Source organism: Elgaria multicarinata, chromosome 4 (genome assembly GCF_023053635.1).
Source record: "Elgaria multicarinata webbii isolate HBS135686 ecotype San Diego chromosome 4, rElgMul1.1.pri, whole genome shotgun sequence".
Taxonomy (NCBI): Eukaryota; Metazoa; Chordata; class Lepidosauria; order Squamata; family Anguidae; genus Elgaria; species Elgaria multicarinata.
The window spans coordinates 28,377,168-28,403,879 of NC_086174.1; the positions used below are offsets into that span (position 1 = coordinate 28,377,168).

General features: G+C 42.2%; 1 protein-coding gene across 1 annotated transcript in view; it reads right to left on the bottom strand.

Annotated features, from left to right (window-relative positions):
* The window catches only part of MTA3 (metastasis associated 1 family member 3), a 155,687-nt gene extending 135,035 nt beyond the window's left edge, over nucleotides 1-20,652 (bottom strand). The window contains exons 1-3 of the mRNA XM_063124000.1: nucleotides 20,560-20,652; nucleotides 8,615-8,682; nucleotides 5,975-6,068 (exon numbers count right to left, since the gene is read on the bottom strand). Coding sequence (XP_062980070.1) covers nucleotides 5,975-6,068; nucleotides 8,615-8,682; nucleotides 20,560-20,587 — 190 coding nt within the window. The 5' untranslated portion in view covers nucleotides 20,588-20,652. The remainder of the gene's footprint in view (nucleotides 1-5,974; nucleotides 6,069-8,614; nucleotides 8,683-20,559) is intronic.
* Nucleotides 20,653-26,712: the final 6,060 nt, after the last annotated feature.

Sequence of the window (26,712 nt, forward strand, 5' to 3'; positions counted from 1 at the left end):
CAGTTTCCCAATACATCAACACCAGGAGACTATGGTTAACAGCTTCCGAACAAGCCAGAATATTAAGCCAACTTTAAACCATGGCTTCATATCCTAGCTTGTTCAGAAGTCATTAACCACACTTTCCCAGTTTGAACATAATGGGAAACTATAGTTAGCTGAAGACTTCCTGATCTGTTCACTCATTTGCACAAAGAGAAGGGAAGCAGCTGTGTGTGAAGCCACAAAGCTCATTCATACTTTGACTTATTAACCAAAGCATGACCATCTGAATGTGGCCACAATAGTCTGAAAATAAACATCTCAGAATGCTGCAAATATGTATTACAACACTTCCACCGTACTTTAGTATATACCTGTTTTCATCCTAAGATTTATGTGGAAATAAGTGTCATTAAAATCACTAAGTAAAGGTTCCAGCAATACTTGTTGCTATTAAAGTTATTAACTCCATATGCTGTTTAATTTTAATTTTCCGCCAAGTTAAATAGAGAAAAATATATAGGCTTTCAAAAGGACCAAACTCCCTTTGATACCCCAACCATTCAGCAAACACAGAAAAACATCGCTACGTCCCCTTATTGCTTCCAGTAACATTGCCTGGATCAAGTCAGCTATAGACAGGACATAATTTGCAGACTATTAACCAGAACTTCATCATGACCAGCTTGACCTTGCCTTCACAGCTTTCAGCTCTAATCCACTCTTAATTAGCTGTGCATTGCTTCCCAGATCCCAACACCAGTTCCCCATGTGATTACAAAAAAAGGATGTAAAGGAATGAATTTTATGTATCTAATCCCAACAGAAACGTGGGAGGCTACAGTCATCCGTCCACCATTCCTGGATCTACTGTGGCTCAGAAGCACCACTACCACCCCTCCTGTTCCCAACTACAGCTGTCATTGTTTGGAGCCAATACCAGCCATCAGAGGGACAGAAGGCTTAAGCAGGGAGCTTACCAATTCTACCTCGCCACCTTGAGGCCCAGTATTGGGCAAAAGGCAGGATACAAATTAATATCATCATCATCATCATCACCACCACCACCTGTGGCCTGGTTACACCCTGCAGAAAAAAACCATTTATTCTTGATACTGTCAAGCCATAGTTTGTGGAGCAACCCTCATGCCCTCTTTCCTATTTTCAATTTGCTTTAGGGATACTTGGTGGGGGATATAGTCCCTCGATTTAACTGCTAATCACGCACAGTGTGATGTAAACATGCATAGCCCCAATTTGGATCTGGACCACGGCACTCCAGGAAAGGGAGTTAACCTTTCTTCCCCGCCCCCACCCGCCCCTGCAAAAAATTTCCCCCCTAAATTTCCACCTTCCACCACCTCTGACTTGAATTTCAGAAGGGAAAAGGACAGGGGGCAAGTTTAACCCCACCACTTCCAGAACGCTGTGGTCTCCATGCAAATCAGGGCCATACGTGCTTACACAAGAGTAAGGAAAAATATTGCGCATAGCTACACCATGTGTAATTAACTGAACGTTTAGTTTGGCCCTCAAGGTGGCAAGCATGAAGCTACTGTCTTATTTTATGCTTATTTTATGCCCATGAATTAACATAGGGTGAGAGAAAATGACTTACCTATAATATTCTCAAATTACTGGAAGAAGCTAGGGTTCTTCTATACTATCAAATTTCAAATGCAGATATGATATATAAATACAGAATGCTTCATTTGGAACTTTCAGGGTGGATAAAAATCAATGATTTTTTAAAAAAAAATTTAAAAAATGATTTTTTTAAAAATAAAATGCTTTTTGAGGAAAAATCTATCTAAAGATAGTTTTCTATTTAAGATACATTATAGTCCAAATTTTATTCATCATGAAATAAGGATTAGTTTTTATTTAAGTAGCATGAGGCTGTTTAAATTTTTTGGTAAATGAATTCCATTCCATTTATCCATTCACAATGTCATGCTCTTCCAGAGGTTTCTATAATATTATTTTTCTCCTTCCAATAAAGTACAACAGAAAAGTTGTCCAAATATGAATAATTAACCTATTAAACTGAAGATAGTTCACCTCGCAATAATTTCATAATTATCTATTATTTGTTTCTAAAAGTATAACCAAATCAGTATATTTTATATATATTACTGCAAAACTAAACTGAAAAGTTGCTATTCTAAAAATGAAATCGTCATCTGGTTGTAAATATTAAGGTTATACCAGCAAGAATGAGTCTTTGGTAACTCTGAGTTGTGTAAAATACAGCGAGGAAGAGTGCACTTTTGGGGGGGGGGAGTCACATGATTAAATCGAGTCTTTCTGAGCAGTGATTTAAATTGTGATTTAAATCATGATTTAAATTGTGATTTAAATCATGATTTAAATCAAATTGATTTAAATCAAATCCACCACTGAAACAGGTTTAAAGTAGTGAGTGCAGTAATTTTATTGATTTGCTTTTATATATATATTGTTGTCAGCTTCCTTGAGCATTTTTAATGCAAAGGCATGATTTAATGTAAAAATAAATAAACAGGCCCGGAAGACAAAAAAGTGCACTGAATAAGCATGTAGATTTGCAGAGTGGATTTCTGTAGAGTAATATTCCCTCTAAGAAAGCTTTACTGTCCAAAATTCATTAATACTGATAGCACAGTAAGGAACCCATTACCAAATAAGCCTACTGTGTGTTTATGACAAGAAATACTTTTGCTAGGAACTTAAGAGTTGACACTAATCTGGCTAATGAGACACACATGCACAAGAGTCAACTACTAATTACATAATGTCTTTCACAAAGGGAGAAATGGCTCTTGTGTTAAGGAAAAGAACTCATTATTACTGTTTCTCTATGCCATCAGCCCCAGGGGGAGGAAGCACAGCATGCCTTCATCAAAACAAACCCAATAAAGCACACCTTTTAGATGACCTCAGTTAAGGAAACAATCTAGAAGATGATTGTCTGTTTTACTTCAGGAAGTTCGGAACAGCTCACATTAAGCTCCTAAGCAGTGTCCCTTTCACTACACAGTTGAACACCAGATCTTAGCATACAAAGTGAAAGGCTGTTGCATTTATGCCCTACTTTAGGATTCCTAGAGGAAACTGCCAGGCCACTGTTTAAAAAGAGAACATTGGACTTTTAATGTTTGTTCTTATTATTATCCCGCCTTTCTTTTCCTATTGCTACGAACCAAGGTGGCTTACATAGTTCTCTCTCCCTCTCCATTTTTATCCGCACAGCAACCACCCTGTGAAAAATGTTAGGCTGAGAGTCAGTGATTAGCCCAAAGTTACCCAGTGAACTTCATGGCTGAATGGGAACTAGAACCCAGATCTCCGGAGTCCCAGTCCAACACTCTGACCACTACATCACACTGCTCACACTCCATTCCATTACCTTCCATTCCCCTACCCACGGCCATTCCAATAGTCATCCAGCATTCCGTGACCACTGAGAAGGCTCAGTCCGCATTGGGCTGTTTAAGGGTTGTGTCCCCAGTGAAGTTTTTTTTCTCAAGATTTCTTGTACCACTACAGACCTCCTTCTTTTGAATGGATGGTGTCATTTTTGCTACATAGGGATACACACTTGAAGAATGAGTTTGCTATTAGTATATAGAACTACAATATAATTAGAAACAACAATAATACATAATAGTGGACTATATTTACTACAGAAGGTTACTGCTGGAGAGAATTTCTTAACTTGACCACTCCATTTTGGAGGTGGAAAAGCAGGGTTTAAATCGATAAATAAATAAATCTTGGATAAAGACAACCAAAAGAAAGAATAATAGTTAATTTTCATATGAAAAATAATCATGCAGTTTTTGATGGTACTAGAAGACAGCGCTGCCCTCTAAGAGCACTCGTCTTTGTAATGTGTTTAATACTTCTTGCCGTTGCAATAAGAAGCAACATAGAAATATTTTATTTATTTATTTATTTATTTATTACATTTCTATAGCGCCCAATAGCCGGAGCTCTCTGCAATTGTAGACATTTATAAATATCTAATATAAAGATTATACCACAATCCTATGCATGTTTATTGGAGAGAAGTCCCATTTAGTTCAATGGGGCTAACTCCCAAGTTAAGCATGCCTACAATTGCAGGATTAAGATTGCAGTCCTAGCGCACACAAGAGAGCAAGCCTCATTAATCACAGTGGGATTTACTTCTGAGTAAGCATGCAAGATTGCTCTGTAAGAAACAAGACTCTTTGCATTGCTAACCTTGTGTTAGGCTGTTCTTCACTTATGGTACAACAAATAAAATCCAATTGGAAAACACCACAGTATATACATATCTTAAACAAAGAAAGAATGGAATTGGTATGCTGGAGGGGTTACAAACCAGTGAAAAAGAAAGAATAGGAAAAGGGGGAAATAAATGATATTTAGCCATAATAGTTTTGAAAAACATAAAAGATTTTATACATATAAGCAACCATGAAAACTTGTTGAAGAAAGATAAAGGAACCACTTCAAACATATTAAAACTATCCATCCTTGGCAGAATATCAGAGCATAAGATTTCAGCTCTACCTCAGCTAAATATCTTAATCCAGTCATTACCAATTAGAATTAAGCAGAAACAATTACTTCAGTGGCAAAAAAAGAAAAAAATCAACATGGAAGAAAAATAAAACATGGCTAAAGGCATTGGCTTCGATCCTAAAATAAATTATAAAAGTTAACAGCAGGGAAGTTTCCCATCTCTTCCTCCTCTGCCCTGTCACCCCCACCCCCACCCCCCGACAGCCATCTACTTTCTACGTCAAACCCTTTTCAGAGGGTTGAGAGAGCCTCCTAAAGCTTTTTTGGACCTGTGGGCATACTTCGGAATTTGAGAAACTCCTGTGGGCACCACCACAAAATGGCTCCTATGGAGAATGTGGCTAGTCACACAGTGGTGGCCGAGTGGAGGCTGGCTAATCAAAAGTGAACTGAAGAGATGATGGAGGAGAAGGAGCATAAAGAGCAAGATAAATGCTGGGAGACGGGAGAAACATAAAGGTAAAGAGGTAGGGAGAGAAACAGAAAAACTGGAGGCTGGGAGGAGGGGAAACAGCAAGGCAAACTGGTAAAGAAAGCCCAAGGCTAGAGGCTAAGAGGGTGAGAAACAGTGAGCTAAAAAGTTTGGGGAGAAATAGAGAGGCTAGAGGCAGGGATGGAGGAGGAGAAAGGGGAGAGAAAGAGCCAGGCTAGAGGCTAGAAAAGGAGAGGAAGAAGTTTGCACGGACGTTTTCCAAGCTTTTTCTTAAAACTACTTTTTGAAGGGGAAAGCTTCATGGGGTGCGGTGTTGGAGACCCCTGTCCTAAACCATGGGTCATGAGGTGCAGAGACTGCTATGAGATGCAGGAATAGATAGATATTTTGGCAAAAGTTCCATCCAATTTGGAGTGATTTTCCCCTCCACCAGCCCCCACCAGCCACTCACCCCCCTCCTATCCCACATGGTTCAGCAAAATTCCCCAACTGTCCAGAGAGGAAAGGAACAAGTGGCTGCAGTTGGGAAGGGGAGATAGGAAACTTTTCTGCCAAAAACGTGCTTATGTTGACTCATCTTAAAACCCAAACCATTACTCTCACAGGATTAGAAACAGCAAGAAGGGCTGTGTTATCAAATCTTGAATTATATTACTCTTCCATTCAATGGATAACAATATGAATGAAAACAGAAGAATATAACATTGCTGAACAAAGCTATACAGATACGAAGTTTTCAACCATACTATGAATGAAAAAAGACCAAATAAGATGAATAATTATCTGATAGCAAATTTAATAATACTCATATCCAGATGATTATAAAGACAATATTTATATGTAACTTGCCTTATGAGAATGTAGAGAGAAATCCAATTCAGAATGTGCATCCCATCAAAAGCAAGGGAGTATGCCTAAATTACACATTCTGGTGCATCAGTACACACACACACATCTGGAACTACAGAACTGATGCAATCTATTTGTAAATAAAAACATTCGACTTACTTGCATGTTTGTCAGCAAGCATGATGAGACTATTGGAGATGTCTCGTCGTCTGTAAAAGCACACGACTTTTGCTTCCACATTGCCATTGGCAGTCTGGAAAACATTAAGATAAATTAATTAATTAAAGACACACACATCAAAGACTGAAACACAAGTGCAAGGAAAACTTTGCGAGAAAAAGTACGAGCCGCTTCATTACACTGCTTCCTCCCAAAGCCAAATTTTGTCTTAACATGGGTTGTAGATTATTGGATATACCCTTTCCTTCTCTTAATCAATGTAATACCGGCAGCTTTGAGTCTCTCCATTTTTTGTGTTCTCTTCCTTGATTGTATGGGACCCAACACAGCAGCAGCTCCCTTTCCCACTTGACAATTAGGAATCCAGCCCATCGTGGGTCCTGAACTGGTGCCAGTGAAGCTTGTCAGATCTAGGACTGTATATGAGCTTTAGGGTCTTATAATACTTGCCACAAAGAGTCCCAAAATTCTGCAGATCTGATTCAAATATGAGCTGATGAAGAATTACCAGTTTACCCATTCTCCCTTACCTTTAAGCAACACTTATGGGCAGTGGTGTAGTGGTAAATTTTGGTGTGCAGATGCTCCCCATGACAGCCCCCATTGCAACACCACCAAGGAGAGGCTAAAAATGCAGGCAGCTGTGTTGATCCATATCAAACCAATTGTAGCAGATTTCATCTCCATCAAGAGAAGGTCTTTTGTAAAGCTAATGGATCTTCATTGCCCACTGAAGACCAGGCCAACCCCCAAAATATTTTGCATTACAATAGGGAAGAATACATTCTTGTTCTGGAAATTCAGTGAGGATGGTTACTAAGCTCAGAGGCCAATCTGATTTGGTATAGCAAATAATGTCAGCATCCTTGCTATGTCCCTACTAACCAAAAAATGCAAAGGCTGTGTTCCTACCAGCCCTGACACCACTACACGGGGTGGGAGGGTGCTGTTCCACCATGTCCTGCTTGTCTGTCGCTGGTCAACAGCTGGTTGGCCACTGTGTGAACAGAGCACTGGACTAGATGGACCCTTGATGTGATCAGCATGGCTCTTCTTACACCACTGCTTACGTGGCTCTGGCACACTGTAGCACACTAGGACAAAAGGCTCCAGTGGCCCTTGATAAGAGTACATTGTGGGGGTTCCATCCTGGCTCATTACCAGCACCAGGGGGTTGGACTCAATGGCTTTATAGGCAACCTTCCAACTATACTATTCTATGATTCTATGTGCTCTGGGCAGGTAAGTGCTGCTTAAAGAGCAGAGGGAGGGAGTTGGGAGTCTGGGTGAAAGGTGGGGTTGGGAAGGGGGTATTTGGAGTTGCTTAGAAATTAGCCTAGTTATTTCCCCATTTTGGGAAGAAATTGCTTGGCTTATTTCCCAGCCAACTCAACCCAACTTGAGGCAACAACACCCATCTCTACTGGTCACCTGAGAGCATTCAGTCTGTGCATCACCATGGAGCTTTGGCTGCAGGACGGGACTGAATGATGACCAGCCATACCAACCATTGAAATCTCCATGCATCAATTGGCTAGAGCAAATCAGGTTATATTCCTCAAATCATGTATGTATGTATGTATGTATGTATTTATTTATTTATTTATTGCACTTATATACTGCTCCCATAGCCAGGGCTCTCTGTGCGGTTTACAGAAATTCCAAAATTAAGATAAAAACGAGTATACAAAATTTAAAATTCTAAAACACAGAATATACACACATAAAGCATTAAAAACTGTTAAAAAACTAACATGTGGGTGATTAAGATGTAAAAGATTCCAGGTCAGGGTTACATTGGTCTGAGCAAATAGGCAAAGAATACAGATCACCAGCTCAAACCCAGACACTGATTTGAAAAACAGGGGGGCTATAACCCATCGTGAGGCTGTGGTGCGTACGGCCGCCATTTTGAATATGCAACTGTGTAGACTACTCAGTTATGTAGCCAGAGGTCCTGGATACTGACCAACTGCCTCACTCAGTCCTCCTTGACCAAGACACTAAACAGCTTGCCATGAAACATCAGAGTACTGAAGAAGTGCTAGGATCCCAGTCAGGCTGCAACCCCATTAAGGGGTCACTGCTCAGCAAAGATCCACCAGGATCTGCCCCAATATAGGAGAGTTATTAAAGCAGTTTTCTGTCTTGAGTCTATTTGCGATCTTGCAGACTACATTCAACTAATTCTTGCCCTGCTTCACCCTGACATCTGTTATCTTGATACACGTCCTTCTCCAGCTCCCCTACAATCATCCAGCTGCTGCTTTCCACTGCATACCACTGTCCACCCTGTCCATACATTTCCAGATGGTTCCCAGCAGGCTTTATCACACCCCCATAGGCTGGAAATGTCCAAGCAGGGGTAAAAGCACATCAAAATCAAATTGTCTATTAGTAGCATGGTCTTATTTTTTTTAGTTATGGCACAGATTAAGGTATATTTATTTTTTTCTAAATCCATAAAACTTCCCAATGAAAGAACTTCTTAGCAGGGCTCACACAAGAGCTTGGGGAGGAAAATTCCTTATTTTAGAAAAGAATTACACTTTTCTTTTATTCCACTTTATTCTACTTAACTCTTGTCAAGTAGCACAAAAGAATTACATATTCATATACCTTATTAAGTTCTTCTATTCGCCGGATCAGATATGGATTGCTTGAAGAGTTTTCAAAATAGACATAATCTGTAACAAAAAAGTGAGAATATATTTAAAGTTCTTCTGAAAGCAGTTTTAGAACAACAATCTGAAAACCTAAAGAGATTCATACTTATCCAAGTACACATTGTTATTTTTTCCATTTCCAATATTGGACTTTGCCCAGTATCTGAAAACATCTTGCCTCCCTGGTTCTGGTCGATCCCCATTTTCTTCCTCCTGTGTGCAATTGCCTTATTGTACTTGTACTTTTAACCTAGAGTAACAAAATGAAACCCAGCTTTGTCTTATTTCTCTCCTTCCTGCCATTCGTGATGAACTATGAGGAGAATGTTGTCTTGAAAATTGCAAAGGTGACTGCTGAGCTAATGAATAAAACTAACTGTTGGGTTTGTAGTCACATGCCTGTTCTTGCTCGTGAAGGAGTTCCTACGATTCCCATTCTACTGAATGAAACTCAGCTAGCGTCTCCAGCCTTTAAGATGCTTTTAAGACGCCTTTAGGATGTTTTTTCAACAGTGTATACTATGTTTTTAATCAGTATTTTATGTATGTTATGCTTGCTGTTGTTCCCCGCCTCGATCCAATCGGAGAGGCAGATAAGAAATATTATATTATTATTATTATTATTATTATTATTATTATTATTATTAAAGCAAATACAACATGGGATATTATGGGCAGGAATAAGACTGAACATATCCAATTGTATGCCAAAGTACCAGGGAAGGTTTTTTTGGGTTGCAATAATAATAATAATAATAATAATAATAATATATTTATTTGTTTGTTACCCGCAGGCGGGGTACAACACAAATAAAAACACCATAAAATACATACAACTAATTCAAACGTTTAAAACCAGTGCATCATTAAAAGCAGCACACCGTTAAAAAAGGCATCTTAAAATTCAACTGGGTAGGCCTGCCGGAAGAGATCAGTCTTTATGGCTTTCTTAAATTCTGGAAGACTGTTAAGTTGACGAATCTCTCCCAGCAAGCCATTCCACAAACTGTGAGCAGCAGAAGAAAAGGTCCTCTGGGTAATAGTTGTCAGCCTTGTTTTTATTGGCTGGAGTAAATTCTTCCCAGAGGACTTGAGTGTGCGAGGCAGATTGTATGGAAGAAGGCAATCCCACAGGTAGCCTGGACCCAAACCATGTAGGGTTTTAAAGGTGATAACCAACACTTTGTACTTCGCCCGGAAACTAATTGGCAGCCAGTGAAGAGATTTTAAAACTGGTGTCTTAAATGGTTCTGCCCTTTGAGTAGGGAGAAGTAAACGTGATATTACTTAAGTTGTAAATGGTGTCCAAACATCTAACAGGGTAAGGTTACCTAACTTGAGTCCATCTTTTACAGGATATTATATGCAGTGGATGATGAGACCTCGGTGTAAGCATGGGTTCACTGCCTTAGAAGGTCATTATTTTGTTTGTGGGAATAAAGCATACAAACATCTCCCCTCGGGATGGGGAGGCACGTGTTATGCGGCTGTATTATTACTTGCTATTGGAGTGCTTGACCATCTTACTGAAGGTAAAATCAGGAATGCTAGAAATGCCAAAGAAAAAATCACAAAGTACATTCTCTGATGGTCAACAGCTTGGTGGCAGATTATTCCCTATGTATAGTGCAAATAGAATTGGCTCAGCTGTTATTAGATTGCAAGCTGTAATTGAAATTATGGCAAATGAAACTGCAGATGCCATTGGAAGCCTAGCTGCTGAACAAAAAGAGATCAGATAGATGGTGTTACAGAATCACTTCGCCTTAGATTACATTCTAGCCATTCAAGGCGGAGTCTGCACCCTTGTGGGTAAGGAATGTTGTGTATATATACCTGATAACCATGCTACAAAGATCAATGACATGGCAAAAGCCGTCCATGTAGCGCCCTGGTCCATCTGCTCTTGGTTTAGCAATAGGTTTGGCTCCACTGGTGCTAAAATCTTGCAAATAATTATGCTTGTGCTTGGTGTAAATCGTTGCTTGCATAGTAATAATCCATGCAATCATTGCTTTGCTAAAATGCTGTATTAAATCTACTACTAATGCTGTGACAATGACAGAATTGAAGCAAATGGTCAGAAATGCTTGAGGAACAGAAAGAAAAAGAGAAATTGCACTATTGATGGCATTGCAAGTTTAATGTGGTTGCTGGGCCTAGTAGGCCCAAAGGGAGGAGCTGAGAAAGCAAGGACACAAGCCTTGCTCTGTACGTAGGCCTCTGTATGTAGTTTGGTTCTTTTAAGTGAACTGCATGATGGGATTGGAATGATGTATGTGCCTGAATATGCTGTAATGCTGAAACTGCTGAACTGGAAGGAAATGCTTAACAGGAATTTCTAACTGTCAAGACCTTTGGATATAGTATAAGACAAATAAGCTAGCTTGATAAGGAGGACTGACCATCCAGGTCAATCTGACATTGCTAGAAGAGTTATGGGCCATCTGTTGATAAGGTATAATGAAGAAGTTTTCTTTGATCTGTCTTTGTTTAGCTTTAGAATTTTGCCAACTGCTAATTGGTTAAGGTGCTACTGTATATAAATATACCTGCTTTTCACACTGCCAGTAGAGAAGTTCTTTGTCTGTAGGACTCTTTCCATACAGCTGTATTAGGCTCAATAAAACACAGTTGCCTTACAACCAACGTGGATTTTTATCTTTGACACAATAAAATATGTGGCATTATAGTTTAGATCTATACAGTTCATGAATAAATTCTTTCCCGCATCTCCCAGGATTAACCAAGTAGAACTTCTAATGATTCAGTTCTGAGAAGATTTATACAGTGGCTTAAATTTTCCTCCGTGGGAGATTCATGTACTGAACCAAAGATTTACTTTTTTGCAACTGAAATGAATTAGTCTGGTGCTAGCAAAGTTGACACCTAAAACTTTCTACCAGGTGGGAACCTAGGTGGTCTTTTGCTAACCCACCCAACTGCAGCAGAAAGTGAGCAACCTAAAAATAAAAGATTAGATGAGAGAATTAACATTTAGACTTCCATGGCTTCTCTATTCAATAATATTTTCTGGCACATTAATTTAACGCAACAACCTTTTACTATATACACAGGGCCTTTCTAGACGAGGCTTTAGCCCGGTGCGAGGCCTGGGCTCATCCCTGTGCGTCCAGCTGACGCACAGGGTATCCCAGGCTCAGGCAGGGGTCAACCCTCCCTGGGCTCGGGGTAACTGCCTATGTCTCCAGCCTCCGTTTCCCGCTGCTGCCGATGTCTCCCGGCCTGTGATGACCGCCGCCAATGTCCCCGGCCTCCGTTTCCTGCCGCCGATGTCCCTCGGCCTGCGATACCTGCCACCGCAGATGTCCCCCGACTTGCGATGCCCACCGCCGCCATGTCCCCTGGCCTGCCACGTCACCACGCGGGCATCACAGGCCAAGGGACATCGGCGGCGGTGGGAATCGGAGGCTGGGGACATCGGCGGCAGCGGGAAATGGAAGCTGGGACATCGGGGGGGATCGGAGGCCAGGAAATCGGAGGAAATATTAGCAGGGGGCCCAATTTTTTTAAAAAAAAACCCACCTACCTTTAGCGGTGGTGCGCTCCTGCGCACGTAGCCCCTTTAACTGAAAATAAAAATGGCGGACGTGACGGGGCTTTCCTAGATCCCGTCGCATGTTGCGTGTAGAGAGGAGCGACAGCCCGTGCTACTTTTAGCACAGGCTGGCCCCTCTAAACACTCGGATTTTAAGGTAGGTCTAGCAAGGCCCTGAGTCTCTTTTACTACCAAGAGTATTGCTGCTTGCCCAACTTTCATTCATTTCAATGTGAGTTAACTGGAGCTCCAACAGTGCCCATAATTAAATTTACTTTACCAGAGCTTGCAAGAAACCATTCACATACTGAAATATATGCAAGAAGCACCAATGAATAAATATCCTAGAGTCATGAGCAAGTACTGGGTGGGATTTATTTTTGTCTAAAAAGATACAGTATACAATCTCAGAGTTGGAAGGAACCTTGGTGATCATCTAGTCCATCTGTTTCATGTTTTTACGAATTTTAAACTTTGTATATCTATTTTCTTAAATGTTCAATGTTTTGAACTTTGTAAACAGCCCAGAGAGCTTTAGCTAAGGGGTGGTATACAAATGTAAATAATAATAATAATAATTCACAGAATGGCTGCTGTGGGGGCCTGGCTGGTCAAAACTGAGCTAAATAGGGGCCAGAAAAGAAATTATGAGGTTAGAGGCTAGGAGGAAAGGGGAAATGGCAAAGAAAAAAGGTAGAAGGGAGATAAACAGCAAGATAACAGAGGTGGGGAGAGAAATAGCAAGGTAGAGACTACGAAGGAGGAATGAATAGCAAAGCCACAAGGTAGAGGGGAGAGAAAGAGCAAGGCTAGAGACTAAAAAGGGAGAGAAAGAAGACTACCATAAAAATTTCTGGTTTTTATATTTTTTTAAAAAAATTGAAGGCGGCAGGGAGTGGACTGAATTTTGGGTGCTGCTGGGGATCCCCACATTTGGGATTCCTGTCCTAATGTTCAGCTGAAATCTGCTTCCTTGTCATTTCCACCCATCGGTTCTAGTCCTGTCCTCTGGAGCATCAGAGAACAAGTCCGGCCCATCTTCTGCATGACAGCCATTCAGATATTTGAAGGCAGCTATGATGTCTCCTCTTAGTCATCTCTTTCCAAGCAAAACATACCCACCTCCTTCAACCCTTTCTTATAGGATTTTATTCCCTCAACATCCTAGTTGCCCTCCATTGCTTACACTCCAATTAGTCAATGTCCTTTTAAAAATGGGGCGCTCAGAACTGGACGCAGTACTCCAGATGTGGCCTGGCTATTTGGCTATAGATGTACAAATTAGCATACAAAAATGCTAAAAAGTAAACGTTCTGTGGGAACTGGGAAATTGTAGTTCACAACAGAAAGACAATTCTCAATTACATGTAACAGCCCATCTTCAAGCAGTTATCTTTTGGAAAATAAGCATCGTTGTATAATACTTTTCTGGGACTGAGGTAGAAAATTAAATAAAAATAAAATAATACTCAGGAGGTGTTTGAATTTAAACCCTAAACAGTGGCAAGTAAACGCAATGCTTAACCTGTATATTCAATATCAGCATCAACAAAGAGGTGTACTGAGCAGCAATACAGAGTAAAGAGCTGAAATAACTTCCTTATTCATCGTGACTCATACAAAATAGGTAGAAGGGAGTAGGCTTAGCAAGGCTGTAGCAAGTGGTTTTCTACATTTTCCAAACCATTGCAACAATTGGAAGAGTTTATGGTTAAGCTGAGATTTGAATCTTGAGTTTCCCAATTCTTATACTACATTAGATTGTTGCTGATGATGATGATAATGTTGTGACGGTAAAGAGTAGGGCTCTTGCCCAATACAAGAAATCTTTGTTGCTGCACAGAGCAATCCTACAAAATGGGGGTGGTGGAAGGACTTCTACATCCAAAGCCTTTCCAGGCTTGCGCTTGCAGAATAAAAAGGAGGGAGGACCACCACTTTTCCTTTTTGGGGGGTGGGAAAGGGTATGTTTTCCCTTTCTTATCAATGGGAGTGAAATTATATCCCTAAATGAATCAACAGGCCCACAATTGTTGCAAAAACCAGATGAAACTCAAGATAAGAATATGTTTGATAAACTAAAAATGTAGGTAAATGTACATCAAACTAAGCTTGCTGTGGCAAGTGAAAGCACAAGTTCTCAAGTTGACATAAGCACCATTTGTGTCTTGAAAGTACAACCAGTTGTGGTAACATCGGATACAACTACATGCAAAAAAACCCTCTATATGTTACAAGGATAGATAAAACATAGTCATAGCAATGCTGCAAACACAGAGTCTCAAATGATAATATGCAATTAGCTATCTTCAGGATTGTGAAATCTACCATACAGAGCAGGATGATAAGCTTTTCCTATTTTTCCCCCTTTTTAGATTTCCCTATTCTGCCCCCCTTTTCGCCTTTGCCAATGTCAAAGCTCCAACTTTGGAACTCAGAGGGACAAGTGCCACAGAGGTTTCCGTAGGCACTGGAAGTGGGCAGACCTCACTCGGTATCCATGGAGGAAATCTGAACAGGGAGAGACTATAATTTGCATGCAGAAAGTCCCATGTTCGATCTCCAGGTATAGCAAGGAATAAATCTTGCCTAAAAACCCTGGAAAGCTGCTGCCAGTCACTGCCAATAATACTGGGCTAAATAGACCAAAGTTCTGACTCTGTATAAGGCACAGGCTTATCCTACGACCTCTGGGATGCTGTCCCAGAAGCCAGAGGATTACAGTCTAAAAAAGGATTAATCTATTAATTAACTAATTTAATTTGTATATGAATAAAAACAATAATTCTCAAGGAAAAAGTCTACTTTCCTTTCTTATTTGTAGATGATGTATGCATGGGCTATAGCGGTCAGGTCATAGATTCATAAGTAGCATTCCTCCTGTCCTGCATAAGAGAAAAAGGAGACTGCTCCTTTGAAGATGGTACTGCCCATTTGCAGTTGTTTCCAAGTACTTATATTAAAAATAATATTTTGTTAAAAAAAAATCTGCTGCCCGATTAGCTGATAAGAATTTTTCAAAAAACAAAACAAAAACAATTAAACATTGCAGAAAGAAATAAAGAGAACATAAAACCAACAAATCATTCTCTGAATTGCAGCTATACATTAGCCACAATTTCTTGCCACACCTGTCTTGCTTGCACTACTTTCTTGACTCCACCCATTTGAGCATTTAAGGGAAAGTTGAACTGCCCCTTAAGGATGTATTTACTTCCTAATTCAGCACTGCAATCTTATATACAACTATTAGAAGTAAGTGTTCTTATGTTCTTATGAGTTAGATGGGGTTTATTCCCAGGTACATGAGTAAAGGATTGCAACATTAAACTCACTTCACTGACTGAATAGACTATCTCCCTTTGACAGCAAAGAAAATTTGGAGGCAGAAGGAAGTTAAAGAGCAATTGCCACTTCAGGGAGCAGACAACTAGCTTTAAAAAAGAAAAACAAGTTTGTTTGCTAATGAAGTTCATTCATGGTCACAGAACCAGGCTATCCATTAGTGAGATACTCAAGATTAGGTCAGGTTAATGACTCCAGTTCTTTGCTCCTGGAAAGGTGCAATTAGTCAAATGCCCAAAGCAATGTACAACTGTGCCACAGGCAAGTAGTTAAGTGCCCATCCCTCCATCTCATTCCATTTTACAACTAAGGGGAAAGAATATTTAATTATTCTTTCTCTGGACTGAAAAGAGCCTCACAGCACTATTGCAAGCTACCCATCCAACCTCTTTTGATTAGGGATGTTGCAGGCTCCTGACTGGGTCTGGGAATCCAATGGACTTCCCTACATCTGCGTGTGGATGTGGTGCATCCAGCAACTATCAGCCTTCAACCAGAGCCTCCATTGCTATGCACAATAGGAGCAGTCATGCCTTCAATATTGTGTAAATGACTTTACGACCGTCATTTATGCAATGGAGAAAATACATAATTTCCAGAGCCTCCATTGTTGTGCACAATGGAGACTCCGGATGGGTTTGTGACGTCATCAGATGCTCCCGGACAGTGGCAGGGCAAGCATCTGACAAGTTGGATATGGTGGAGTCCAGCCATCCCTATTCCTGACCAAGAGAAACAGTGCACTATTATTCCAAGTCAGGAGAAGCAACTGAAACAATACCACGTGGACCGAGAGTATATGACTTTTCTCAGTTCACCCTTGAACTGAGGAACAGACATGGATTTATGCACCTAATGCATTTGTAGCTAAGGTAAGATCTAGGTCTAAATGAAATATTCTATTCCACTGCTGATGCCTTGCTAACAGAGTAGTTTTCTGAGATCCGGAAATACAGGACATTGAATATAAAATATCCAGTAGCTGTGCAACACTAGTTACAAGTCAGCCTCTTGGAGGGGTAGAAACTCAGGGCTAATTCAAATATGCACAGATAACATAAGATACTGTCCTTTCTTGGACTGCACTACTTTAAGTCTAAAGTATAAAGACTTAAAGAAAATCATGTATCAAACAAACACACAAACATCCCAAACCATTTTCTTTGCATTTCCATTACTGAACAAATAAACATGCAACCTGTACCTGCAGTTTGAAGTCATACTGTCCAGTAAGGGGTTGTACTATATACTATTTTTGCATATTTGGATCAATTGTGTGGAGATGGGACAGGAAAAGGGGGCAGAAGCATATCTAGTATGGTGAGAATAGAAAACACAGAAGCGCACAAGGCTTGCAGATTATGGTCAGCAATGTCTTCAAGTTAAACTGCTGGTAATTCCTTAAGTGATGGTTCTTCATCTTTTTGAACCAAATGACCTTGGATTTATGCACAAAGACCTTCTGAAACAATTATATATAACTGCAAAGTCACGTATAGCATGTAATGGGAAATCTCCAAAGCAACTGACTAAAAAGCAGGGGATTGGTAAAATTTGTGAGATTATGATTATGAATAAACTTATTCAGAAAGTGCAGCAAGGAAGGAATTCTAACTTTAAGACAGATATTATGGCAACATGGTTTCCATTTGCAGGAAGGGGTTCTCTTAACAGAATGAATGTAAGAACATAAGAAGAGCCATGCTGGATCAGACCAAGGGCCCATCTAGTCCAGCATTCTGTTCACAAGGTAGCCCACCAGCTGCCCATGGGAAATTCATCCTCCTGCCCATGTTCCTCAGCAACTGGTGTACATAAGGCAATGCGCCTCTGATACTGGAGGTAGCATATAGCCATCAGGGTTAGTAACTATTGACCCTGTTCAGACGACATGCTAAGCCTCAGTGGTTAAGCATTCTAAGCTAAACTTTACCATGACTTAGCATGTTGTGTGAACTATTTCTAACCATGTTGGCTACAAAACCACGGTTTAAACATGCTCACTAACCATTTGCTGCAAAGGGGTTAGCGGACCAACCATGGCTTGGTATGTTGTCTGAACAGGCCCACTGATAGCCTTCTCCTCCAGGACTGATCCCCTTTTAAAGCCTGTAAGGCCAGCTGTGGCATCAAAAGTATCCATGGCTTTCCCTCCCTGAACCAGCACAGACTCAAGGGAAATCGTCCCCAACCAGGCATTTTCCAAATGTGTTATCTCGCACCATTCCCAGCCGGCATGGTGGCTGGGGTTAATGGGAGTTGGGGAAGGCTGCTCAAAGGTCTCTGTATTTACTGTAACGCTGTTGCAATCCGGCTCCCTTCACTCAGACCCAACACCTCCTTCCAGTCCTTCGCTCCCTTCTTTATCTTTCTCAGGAGGAAAAGTCCCCCCACTTCTATTCCTGTCTCCCTTGCTGGACCTCAGGCCACCCAAGCCTCAAGGGTTCCCTGCCCCCTCCATTTCTTTCACTCCTGCAGCACACTGTCCCCTTCTTTCGCCTTGCTTTCTCAGGCTCCTTCTCTCTTGGTTCTCTCTTCCTGACCCTTTCTATCCCTCCTGATTTATGATTTATGGGCTCTTATCACCTTGTACAAGGACTAATAGATTGAACTACACTGTCTGAGTTACCAATTGTGGATTGTCCTGTGGAGTGAAGTTAAGGAATCTACAAAAGGGACCACAAAAGCATCCCACATCTTGAGGAATCCAAAGACACTTTGGAACTGCCTACTGCAAAGTTGCAAGCATGAAATCTATACTTTTGTTTGGACTCAGAGGGGCAAATTGTTGCATTTATTTGTATTGGGATATTGTTGCATGTTTTCAATAATTTCTTACTAAAGACATGTTTGTTCAGTTATATCTTTGCAACTTTCATTCTGATTAAGCCCTACAGGACCCACACAAGAAGTCCAATCCCATTATCAGACCATTGTCCAACACACCAGAACAGGTGGTTCCAGCTTGCTGTCATTTCCTGGTGTCATCATTTATGGACTACGGCAGCTGGAGCCATGTCTCCTTGAAGTAGGGGTGAAGCGATACTATGGCAGGTTTTGGAGGCAGCCTCTCACACTACTCCTCCATATAAAAAACTACTCCTGCACATAGAGAACTAGCATATTGGGAGAGAAGAGATTTAGGGCGCATCTACACCAAGCAGGATATCCCACTATGAAAGTAGTATGAAAGCAGTATATAAAAGGCAGGCACCATACCACTGCTTTATAGCGGTATTGAAGTGCACATCTACACCAAGCAGGATATAACACTATGAAAGTGTTATGAAAGTGGTGTGTGGTATGTGTCATGGGCCCCAACAGTTTTCAGTGCACTTCAGTTCCACTATAAAGCAGTACTGTGGCACCTGCCTTTTATATACCACTTTCATAGTGGAATATCCTGCTTGGTGTAGATGTACCCTTAGTCTTCCTGCGACATACTAGTTCATTTTCCATGCATAAGAGTTTTAATTTTTTTGGTGGGGAGTGGGGTATTCCATCATATGAGCCTTAACATGCAATGTGAAGGGGTGCAGTTGACCATTTCATCTCCCATTTGCAAGTACTAGGCCTTAGTGTTGGTTCATACATTTTCTCCCCTGCATTGTGTATTATTTATTTATTTACAGCTCAATTATCATGAAAATGATCTTGCTATGTTACGTTGACACTTCAAACTCAAGTCTCTTGTATGTATATCCAAGGATACCCAATCACATGGAGAAAAGCAAGCTGCCTTTTGTATGAATAGGTACTTGGGAACAGAGATTCCTCCTGTTTCACCCTTTGAAGCACAGATAGGACATTTCAGGATCAGCCCAGAAGTCCATCTAGCTCAACTAGATGCTCCCAGGAACAAAGAAGAAAGACAAGAGTCCTTCACCAAAGTTTGTCCCCAAGCAACTGGTATTCAAAAGTACACTGTCTCCATAATCAGGACTTTCCATTTAGCTGTTGTGGCTAACAGCCATTTCTAGACCCATCCCCACATCCTGTGGCTGTGAATACCACAGGTTAACAGGGCCCCTGCGTGAATCAGCAGTTCCTTCTGCCAGCCAGTTTCACTGGGTGAACAGCCCAATCCCAGTTCTAGCGTAATGAAAGGGAGAATTCACTCTCTATCCACCTTCTGTACCACAATCTTGTAACATCCCACCGCTCGAGCCTCTTTTTTGTCTAGATGCTTAATGCGATGCTACAATCCCAATGCATCACCTAAATGGCCGCAGGGGGGGGATATGCCCCACGGGACTCCCTGGGACGGCAGTCCAGGTAAACGTACACAAATATTGCGCTGCAAAACTGCAATCCTATGCGCCCTTTGAGGGTAGGCGCATTCGAACATGGTGGCCTTAGCTTCGTCTACCCAATGCATTTCATTGCGCCTTTCTTTCACTGCTGATTGCGTGGAGGGGGGTCCCTTCACACCAAAGATGAAAGGAAGCGTTTGCAGCCAGACGGGAGCCTCGTCAGCTTGCTCCGCACCGCACCCCCGCATCCCCAATAAATTAATCACTGGTGGTGGGGGGAGGTGGATGGTTGCTGTTGGAAGCTGCAGAGGCTGCGGTCCCTGGCAAACCGGGTTCCCGGAGGAGGAGGAGGAGGGGGGGCGCTTTCCCCTCTCCTCACCTCCTCTTCTTCCTCCTCCTTCCCGGAAAGGTGGGTTGTGGCCTCCCTCGTCAGGTCCCCTCGTCGGAAGGAATCAGGGGGCTGGGTTCCCTGTGGGGGGCGGGTGTTGCGCCAAGCTCGTCGGCTTCCCAGTCAGCACGCCCCTTTGCTCTTTTCTTCCTCCGGCCACGGGCCAACCCGCCGCTCCTTTCCCTCCCAACTCGGCCCGGCCCGGCGCCAGGCCCTGCTTTCTCGACCGCGGCCGCAACCCGGAGCCGAGGGCGCCGCTGGGGAGGCGCGCGGCGCGCCCCGCGGACGACCCCCCCACCTCGCCCCGAATCCATACCCGCTCTTCACACACACACACACACATACATACATACCTCCCACTCGATACATGTTGGCCGCCATGTCTGCGCCCTGCGCCCTCCCTCTTCGTCTGCTGCCGCCGCCGTCGTCGCCGGGCTGGGGAGGGGGAGGAGCGCCCAGCGCCTCACGCTTCTGCTGCTGCTGCTGCTGCTTTCGGCTCGTGCCGCTGCCCTTCACGCCGCCCACCCCGGGCACAACAGGGTGCCAGGCGGCTCTGCCGCTCCTTCGGCCGACCCGCTGGTGGGGGAGGGGAGGCCAACGAAGGAAGCCGCAGGATGTGAAGGGTTAAAGCCAAGCATCCGGGCCCGCCTCACTGGGCAGGGCACAGAGAGCTGTGGGGGGAGAGCGAGCGGCGCTGGCAAAAGCGCACCACGGACGTGCCTCCCAGCCCCGGGAGAGGAGGGGTTAACCGTTTCCCCATGTGGCGTCTGTCCCCAGGAAAGAGGGGGCGGGGAGAGAAATGAGGGAGGGTCAGTGGCTGGGGAGGCCAATAGGAGGGGCGGAGCGACGCAGCAGTCACCCCAGTATAGACTCAGGTGCCGCTCCGGGTAGATGGGGCTTCTGTGCGCACGCGTGCATGGGCAGGTGGATGTGTTCCCGGCGCACAAGGTGGCACTAACAGGTGCCTCCTGCGCTGGGGTGATTGACGGAACCAAAAAGAAGGGTGCTGTGTGTTGTGGCGTTTAGAAACCTGGAGGCAAGAGGATTTCGAACTAGCAGCAGTGGAGTTTGGAAGTGGCCAGAGTCCCAGTTTCATAATTCCATGTTGGCTATTGTGTGCCAGACATGAGTAATGCCAAATACATGTAATTGCTAACAACAACAACATGTCTTTGCACAACAATCATGCTTGCCATGGCCACACCAGTGGTACTCACCATTACAGGGAGCCATCTTTGACCACAGCTCTTTGGTACATGCTCACTGTGTGTTTAGAGTGGCACTTCTTCCTTCTTCACCTTACCTGTTTGTGGCAACACACACTCTTATAACATGTTTACTACTCATATAAACCTGGGTGAGTAAGGCCTGTACTTGTCAACCACATCCATTTTTCTCTTCATGATTCCTTCACGAAGGAAGGATTGCTATGTTCCAGGACTGCTGTGGTACTTTGGGCAGCTGTCAATCACAGGAGTGTTTGTGGACACCAACCAAGATAAAACACTTTTAAAAATGTGTTGAAAACTGTATATGGAGTGTGACATGGACCCCAACAGTTGTCAAATGTTATAAACCGTTTTAAAGCAGGAGTGTATATCCACCCTGGTCACATTTACGTTCCCCCGTATGATCTTGTACATGGGAGAAGTCGCATGCAATTGCTTTGCATATGTGAATTGGTCTTTTTATACATTACACACGCACACCCTATGGGGCAGTATTCTTAGTGGAGGATGTTAAATTCCAGAGAGAAAGAGGATCCTACATTAAACAGAGCCAAAGCTCTTCTTTTCAGCAGTTTAGTGTTGCAACAACCAAAACTGCTATGCTAATCATGGAAGCTACACAGGAGCAAGTAATATATTCTGGCCACATCACCTCACCTAGATAGCTGGTTTTAGGAGCGAATATGGAATGCCTTGTTCTAGTTCTTTTCTACTGCCTCTGTTGAATTAGAACTATAGTCCACACATACATATTTTTTTACACAAGTAGAGCAGGTGTGAGGCTATGTGTGAGAATTCTATGAGTTCACCTGTCAAATGGCTGGTGGTAGTTTGGGAAGTTTGGTAGATAGAGTAAGTTTAGAAGGGACCCTTGATGCCAAAAGTTTTGCTAGATATGTTCCCTCAAAATAAAATTCATTGTTTTACAAAATAATGCTTCATCCTGTTCTTGAGTGCATGTTACTTATATTATCCGAATTTACAGGGGAACAGCTTATACCCAAGAACATTGGTAACCATTTGCTGTAAATGCCAGGCTGGGAGTAGAACATAGAAAATGTAGGGATAACATAGACAACATAAGGTTTATACCAAGCCAGACTTTTGGTCCATCTAGCTCAGTATTGTCTGGACAAGGGATGAGCAACTCAAGGTGCCCTCAAGGTGTTATTGGACCACATAGCCCTCAAGGCCCTCAAGGTGTTATTGGACCACATTTCCTATCAGCTGTTGCCAGCATAGCCAATAGTGAGGGAGCTGTAACCCAACACTATCTGGAAGGCTACAACTTGCCCATCCCTGGTCTACACTAACTGGTAATGGCTCTTCAGGGGTCTTTCCTAGCCAGACTTGGAATTGTCAGAGGTTGGATCTGGGACCTTCTGCATGCAAAGGATGTACTCTACTACTATGTTTGGCTTTTTCCTAAGAGAGAGTAGACTTTGGCAAGTAGGAATATGTTAAAAGCATTCCACAAAGAGCCTTCAGCTCATGGGAAAGCAATGATGACATGACTGAGCCCTACCACATAACAACCCCTTTTCTTCCCCAGACTTCCAAGTGGTTGTGGAAGGGTGATAGTGCTATATTTAATTTCATAGTCAAAGGATACACAGCCTCACACAGTGGAACATACCATATGGCAGGCTTTTACGAGCATATCAACACAAAATAGTTTTGGATGGTGTCGTGGTTTCTCCCACAGAATCTTGAGAAATATAATGGCACTGAAATTTCTGTCAGTGTTCTCTACGCCCTCTGAAAGAACTACATCTGAGCTCCCTGGAGAAACGGTTCAAGCTGAACCAGTTTGAAGCTTCAATCTCATGCCTATTGGCTTTGGAGTAAGACCCAATGGATCTCACTGAATTTACTTCCAAGTTCCACCCATGCTGGATCCGACCAAGGGTCCATCTAGTCCAGCATTCTGTTCACACAGTGGCCAACCAGCTGCCCACAGGGATCCCACAAGCAGGAAATGAGTGCAACAGCACCCTCCCACCTATATTCCACAGCAACTGGCACACATAGGCATACTTCCTCTGATACTGGAGGTAGCATATAGCCATCAGGTCTAGCAGCCATGGATAGCCTTATCCTTCATGACTTTATCCACCCCTTTTTAAAACCATCCAAAATGGTGGCCATCAGTTCATCTTGTGGTAGCAAATTCCATAGTTTAACTATGTGAAAAAGTACTTCCTTTTTTCTGTCCAGAATCTCCCAGCAATCAGTTTCATGGGATGACCCCGGCTTCTAGTATTTTGAAAGAGGGGAAAAAATCTCCCTGTCTACACTCTCCACATAATTTTGTACACCTCTATCATGTCTCCGCTTATTTCCAAGCTAAACAAAACCAGGTATTGCATGGACTATAAGTCTAAGGCAGTCTCCCCTAACCTGGTGCCTTCCAGGTATTTTGGGCTGAGGGCAGCAGGTTGCAGAAGGCTGGTCTAAAGTGTAGATTTGCCTCAGGTGAGAATTTAGTGATTACTTTTTGTCTAAATCTACCTTGAAGCTACTGTTTATATTATCTCCTTTTATTCATTGTATAAAGTTAGTTACCACCAAGCTTCCTGATACAAGAAGTTTGGGCTATACTTGACAGTAGGAACTAGAAAAGAAAAACAGTAGCTCCTGCTGCTTATTATTATTATTATTATTATTATTATTAATAATAATAATAATAGGAATGGTGTGATTGTGCCTGAGGAAAAATAAAAAATAAAAGGTAAAACTAACTTCCAATTTCATCATCAATAAATATCAAAACTGAATTATTTGCAAATAAAATAATGGCAGGTTGCTTCTAATAAATCTATTTTATTATGCAAAAAATGTTTTCCTTAGTCTGACCTTGGAGAAAACTTTCCACTGTTCTGGCTCATATATGATGTCAAGCCATTAATTTTGTTTTCACAAAAACTGTACTCTTTTTTCTTTCTTTCTTTTTTATCTCCAGCTTAATTAGACTGATATCTCAATGCATCTCCTGTAGTCAAATACAGAATTAAGCACTTGTATAGTGCTAAAAGTTATGACAGGTGCAAACATTTCTTCACTAGAGCATACATTTAATGTGGTCTCATGCTCACCTTCCTTATTTTAAATTAGAATCATTGAATCATAGAATAGTAGAGTTGGAAGGGGCCTATAAGGCCATTGAGTCCAACCCCCTGCCCATTGCAGGAATCCACCTTAAAGCATACCCGACAGATGGTTGTCCAGCTGCCTCTCGAATGCCTCTAGTGTGGGAGAGCCCACAACCTCCCATCCAATTTTGTGTCATCTGCAAATTTGATAAGCGTTCCCTGTACTTCCTCATCCAAATCATTAATAAAAATGTTGAAGAGCACTGGACCCAGGACTGAGCCCTGCAGTACCCCACTTGTTACCTCCCCCCAGTTTGAGAAAGTTCTGTTGATAAGCACTCTTTGAGTCCGATTCTGTAGCCAACTGTGGATCCACCTAATAGTTGTTTCATCGAGGCCACTTTTAGCTAGTTTGTTGATCAGAATATCATGGGGCACTTTGTCAAAAGCTTTGCTGAAGTCAAGATATATTATGTCCACAGCATTCCCACAGTCCACAAGGGAGGTTATACAATCAAACAACGAGATCAGATTAGTCTGACAGGATTTGTTCTTGACAAATCCATGCTGGCTTCTAGTAATCACTGCATTATTTTCAAAGTGCTTACAGATTGACTTCTTTATAATCTGCTCCAAAAATTTCCTAGGGATGGATGTCATAGAATCATAGAATCATAGAATAGCAGAGTTGGAAGGGGCCTACAAGGCCATCTAGTCCAACCCCCTGCTCAATTCAGGAATCCACCCTAAAGCATCTCTGACAGATGGTTGTCCAGTTGCCTCTTGAATGGGAGAGCCCACAACCTCCCTAGGTAACTGATTCCACCGTCGCACTGCTCTAACAGTCAGGAAGTTTTTCCTGATGTCCAGCCGGAATCTGGCTTCCTCTAACTTGAGCCCGTTATTCCTTGTCCTGCACTGACTGGTCTGTAGTTCCCAGGTTCCTCCTTTTTTGCTCTTTTTGATGATAGGGACGTTAGCCCTCCTCCAGTCGTCCGGCACCTCATCCATCTTCCATGATTTCGCAACGATAATAGATAGTGGTTCTGAGAGTTTTTCTGCCAGCTCCTTTATTATTCTAGGATGCAGCTCATCAGGCCCTGGAGATTTGAACTCGTTCAAAGAAATTAGTAAAAGAAACCTAATAGACATTAGTATATGACTATTAGGTTTATATGACTATTAGGTTAATATTTCTTATAAGCTACTCAGCACTGTCTTTTTCCATTTCCTGTCTTAATGGGAAATGAGCATTCTAGTCGCAGCACTAAAATAAATGAATGTGTGAAATCGTAAATGCCACTTATTGTGACTTTCCTGCTTTGATGAGTTCAATTTCTATCTTATTTAAAGAGATTTCACAGTCTGAAACAGCTGCCTAAAAACTTTTATCAGCTGAAAGGAAAGCTTTACTGATAAGAACCAATCTGATACTCTTGTATATTCTGTGGTCTTCTTTCCCCCATTGAATTTCACGCCCTTGAGGATATTACTTTCTCTCAGCCTCAGTTCTTTATCTGTAAAATGGAGATCAGAAAGAACTACCTAAGGACAGAAGAGGAGCCATGCTGGATCAAACCAAAGGCTTATCTAGTTCAGTATTCTCTTCTTACAGTGAGCAACCTGAGGGAGCCCCACCAGCAAAGCCAACACTGTAATGGCACTCACCTGGCCATGTCCCTCAGCAACTGGTATACAGAGGCATACTGTTCATGGCACTGGATGTAATGTATAGAGTTAGCATGACTAGTAGCCATTGATAGCCTTGTCCTCCATTAATTAGCCTAATCAATCCCCTTTAAAGTCAACCCACTTGGTGGCCACCACTACATCTTGCAGTAGTGAATCCCCCAGTTTAATTATGTGCTTTGTGAAGAAGTACTTCCTTTTTTCCCTCCTGAGTCTTCTACCATTCAACTTCCTTTAATGAACCTGGGTTCCAGCATTCTGAGCAAAGGAGAAATCTTTTCCTTATCCACTTTCTCCACACCATGCATAATTTTATACACCTCTATCACATCTCCCACCCTGCTTTCTCATCTTTTCTTGTCTAAGCAATAAGTCCTTACCCCTAGGGTGACCATATGAAAAGGAGGACAGGGCTCCTGTATCTTTAACCATTGTATAGAAAAGGGAATTTCAGCAGGTATCATTTGTATGCATGCAGCACCTGGTGAAATTCCCT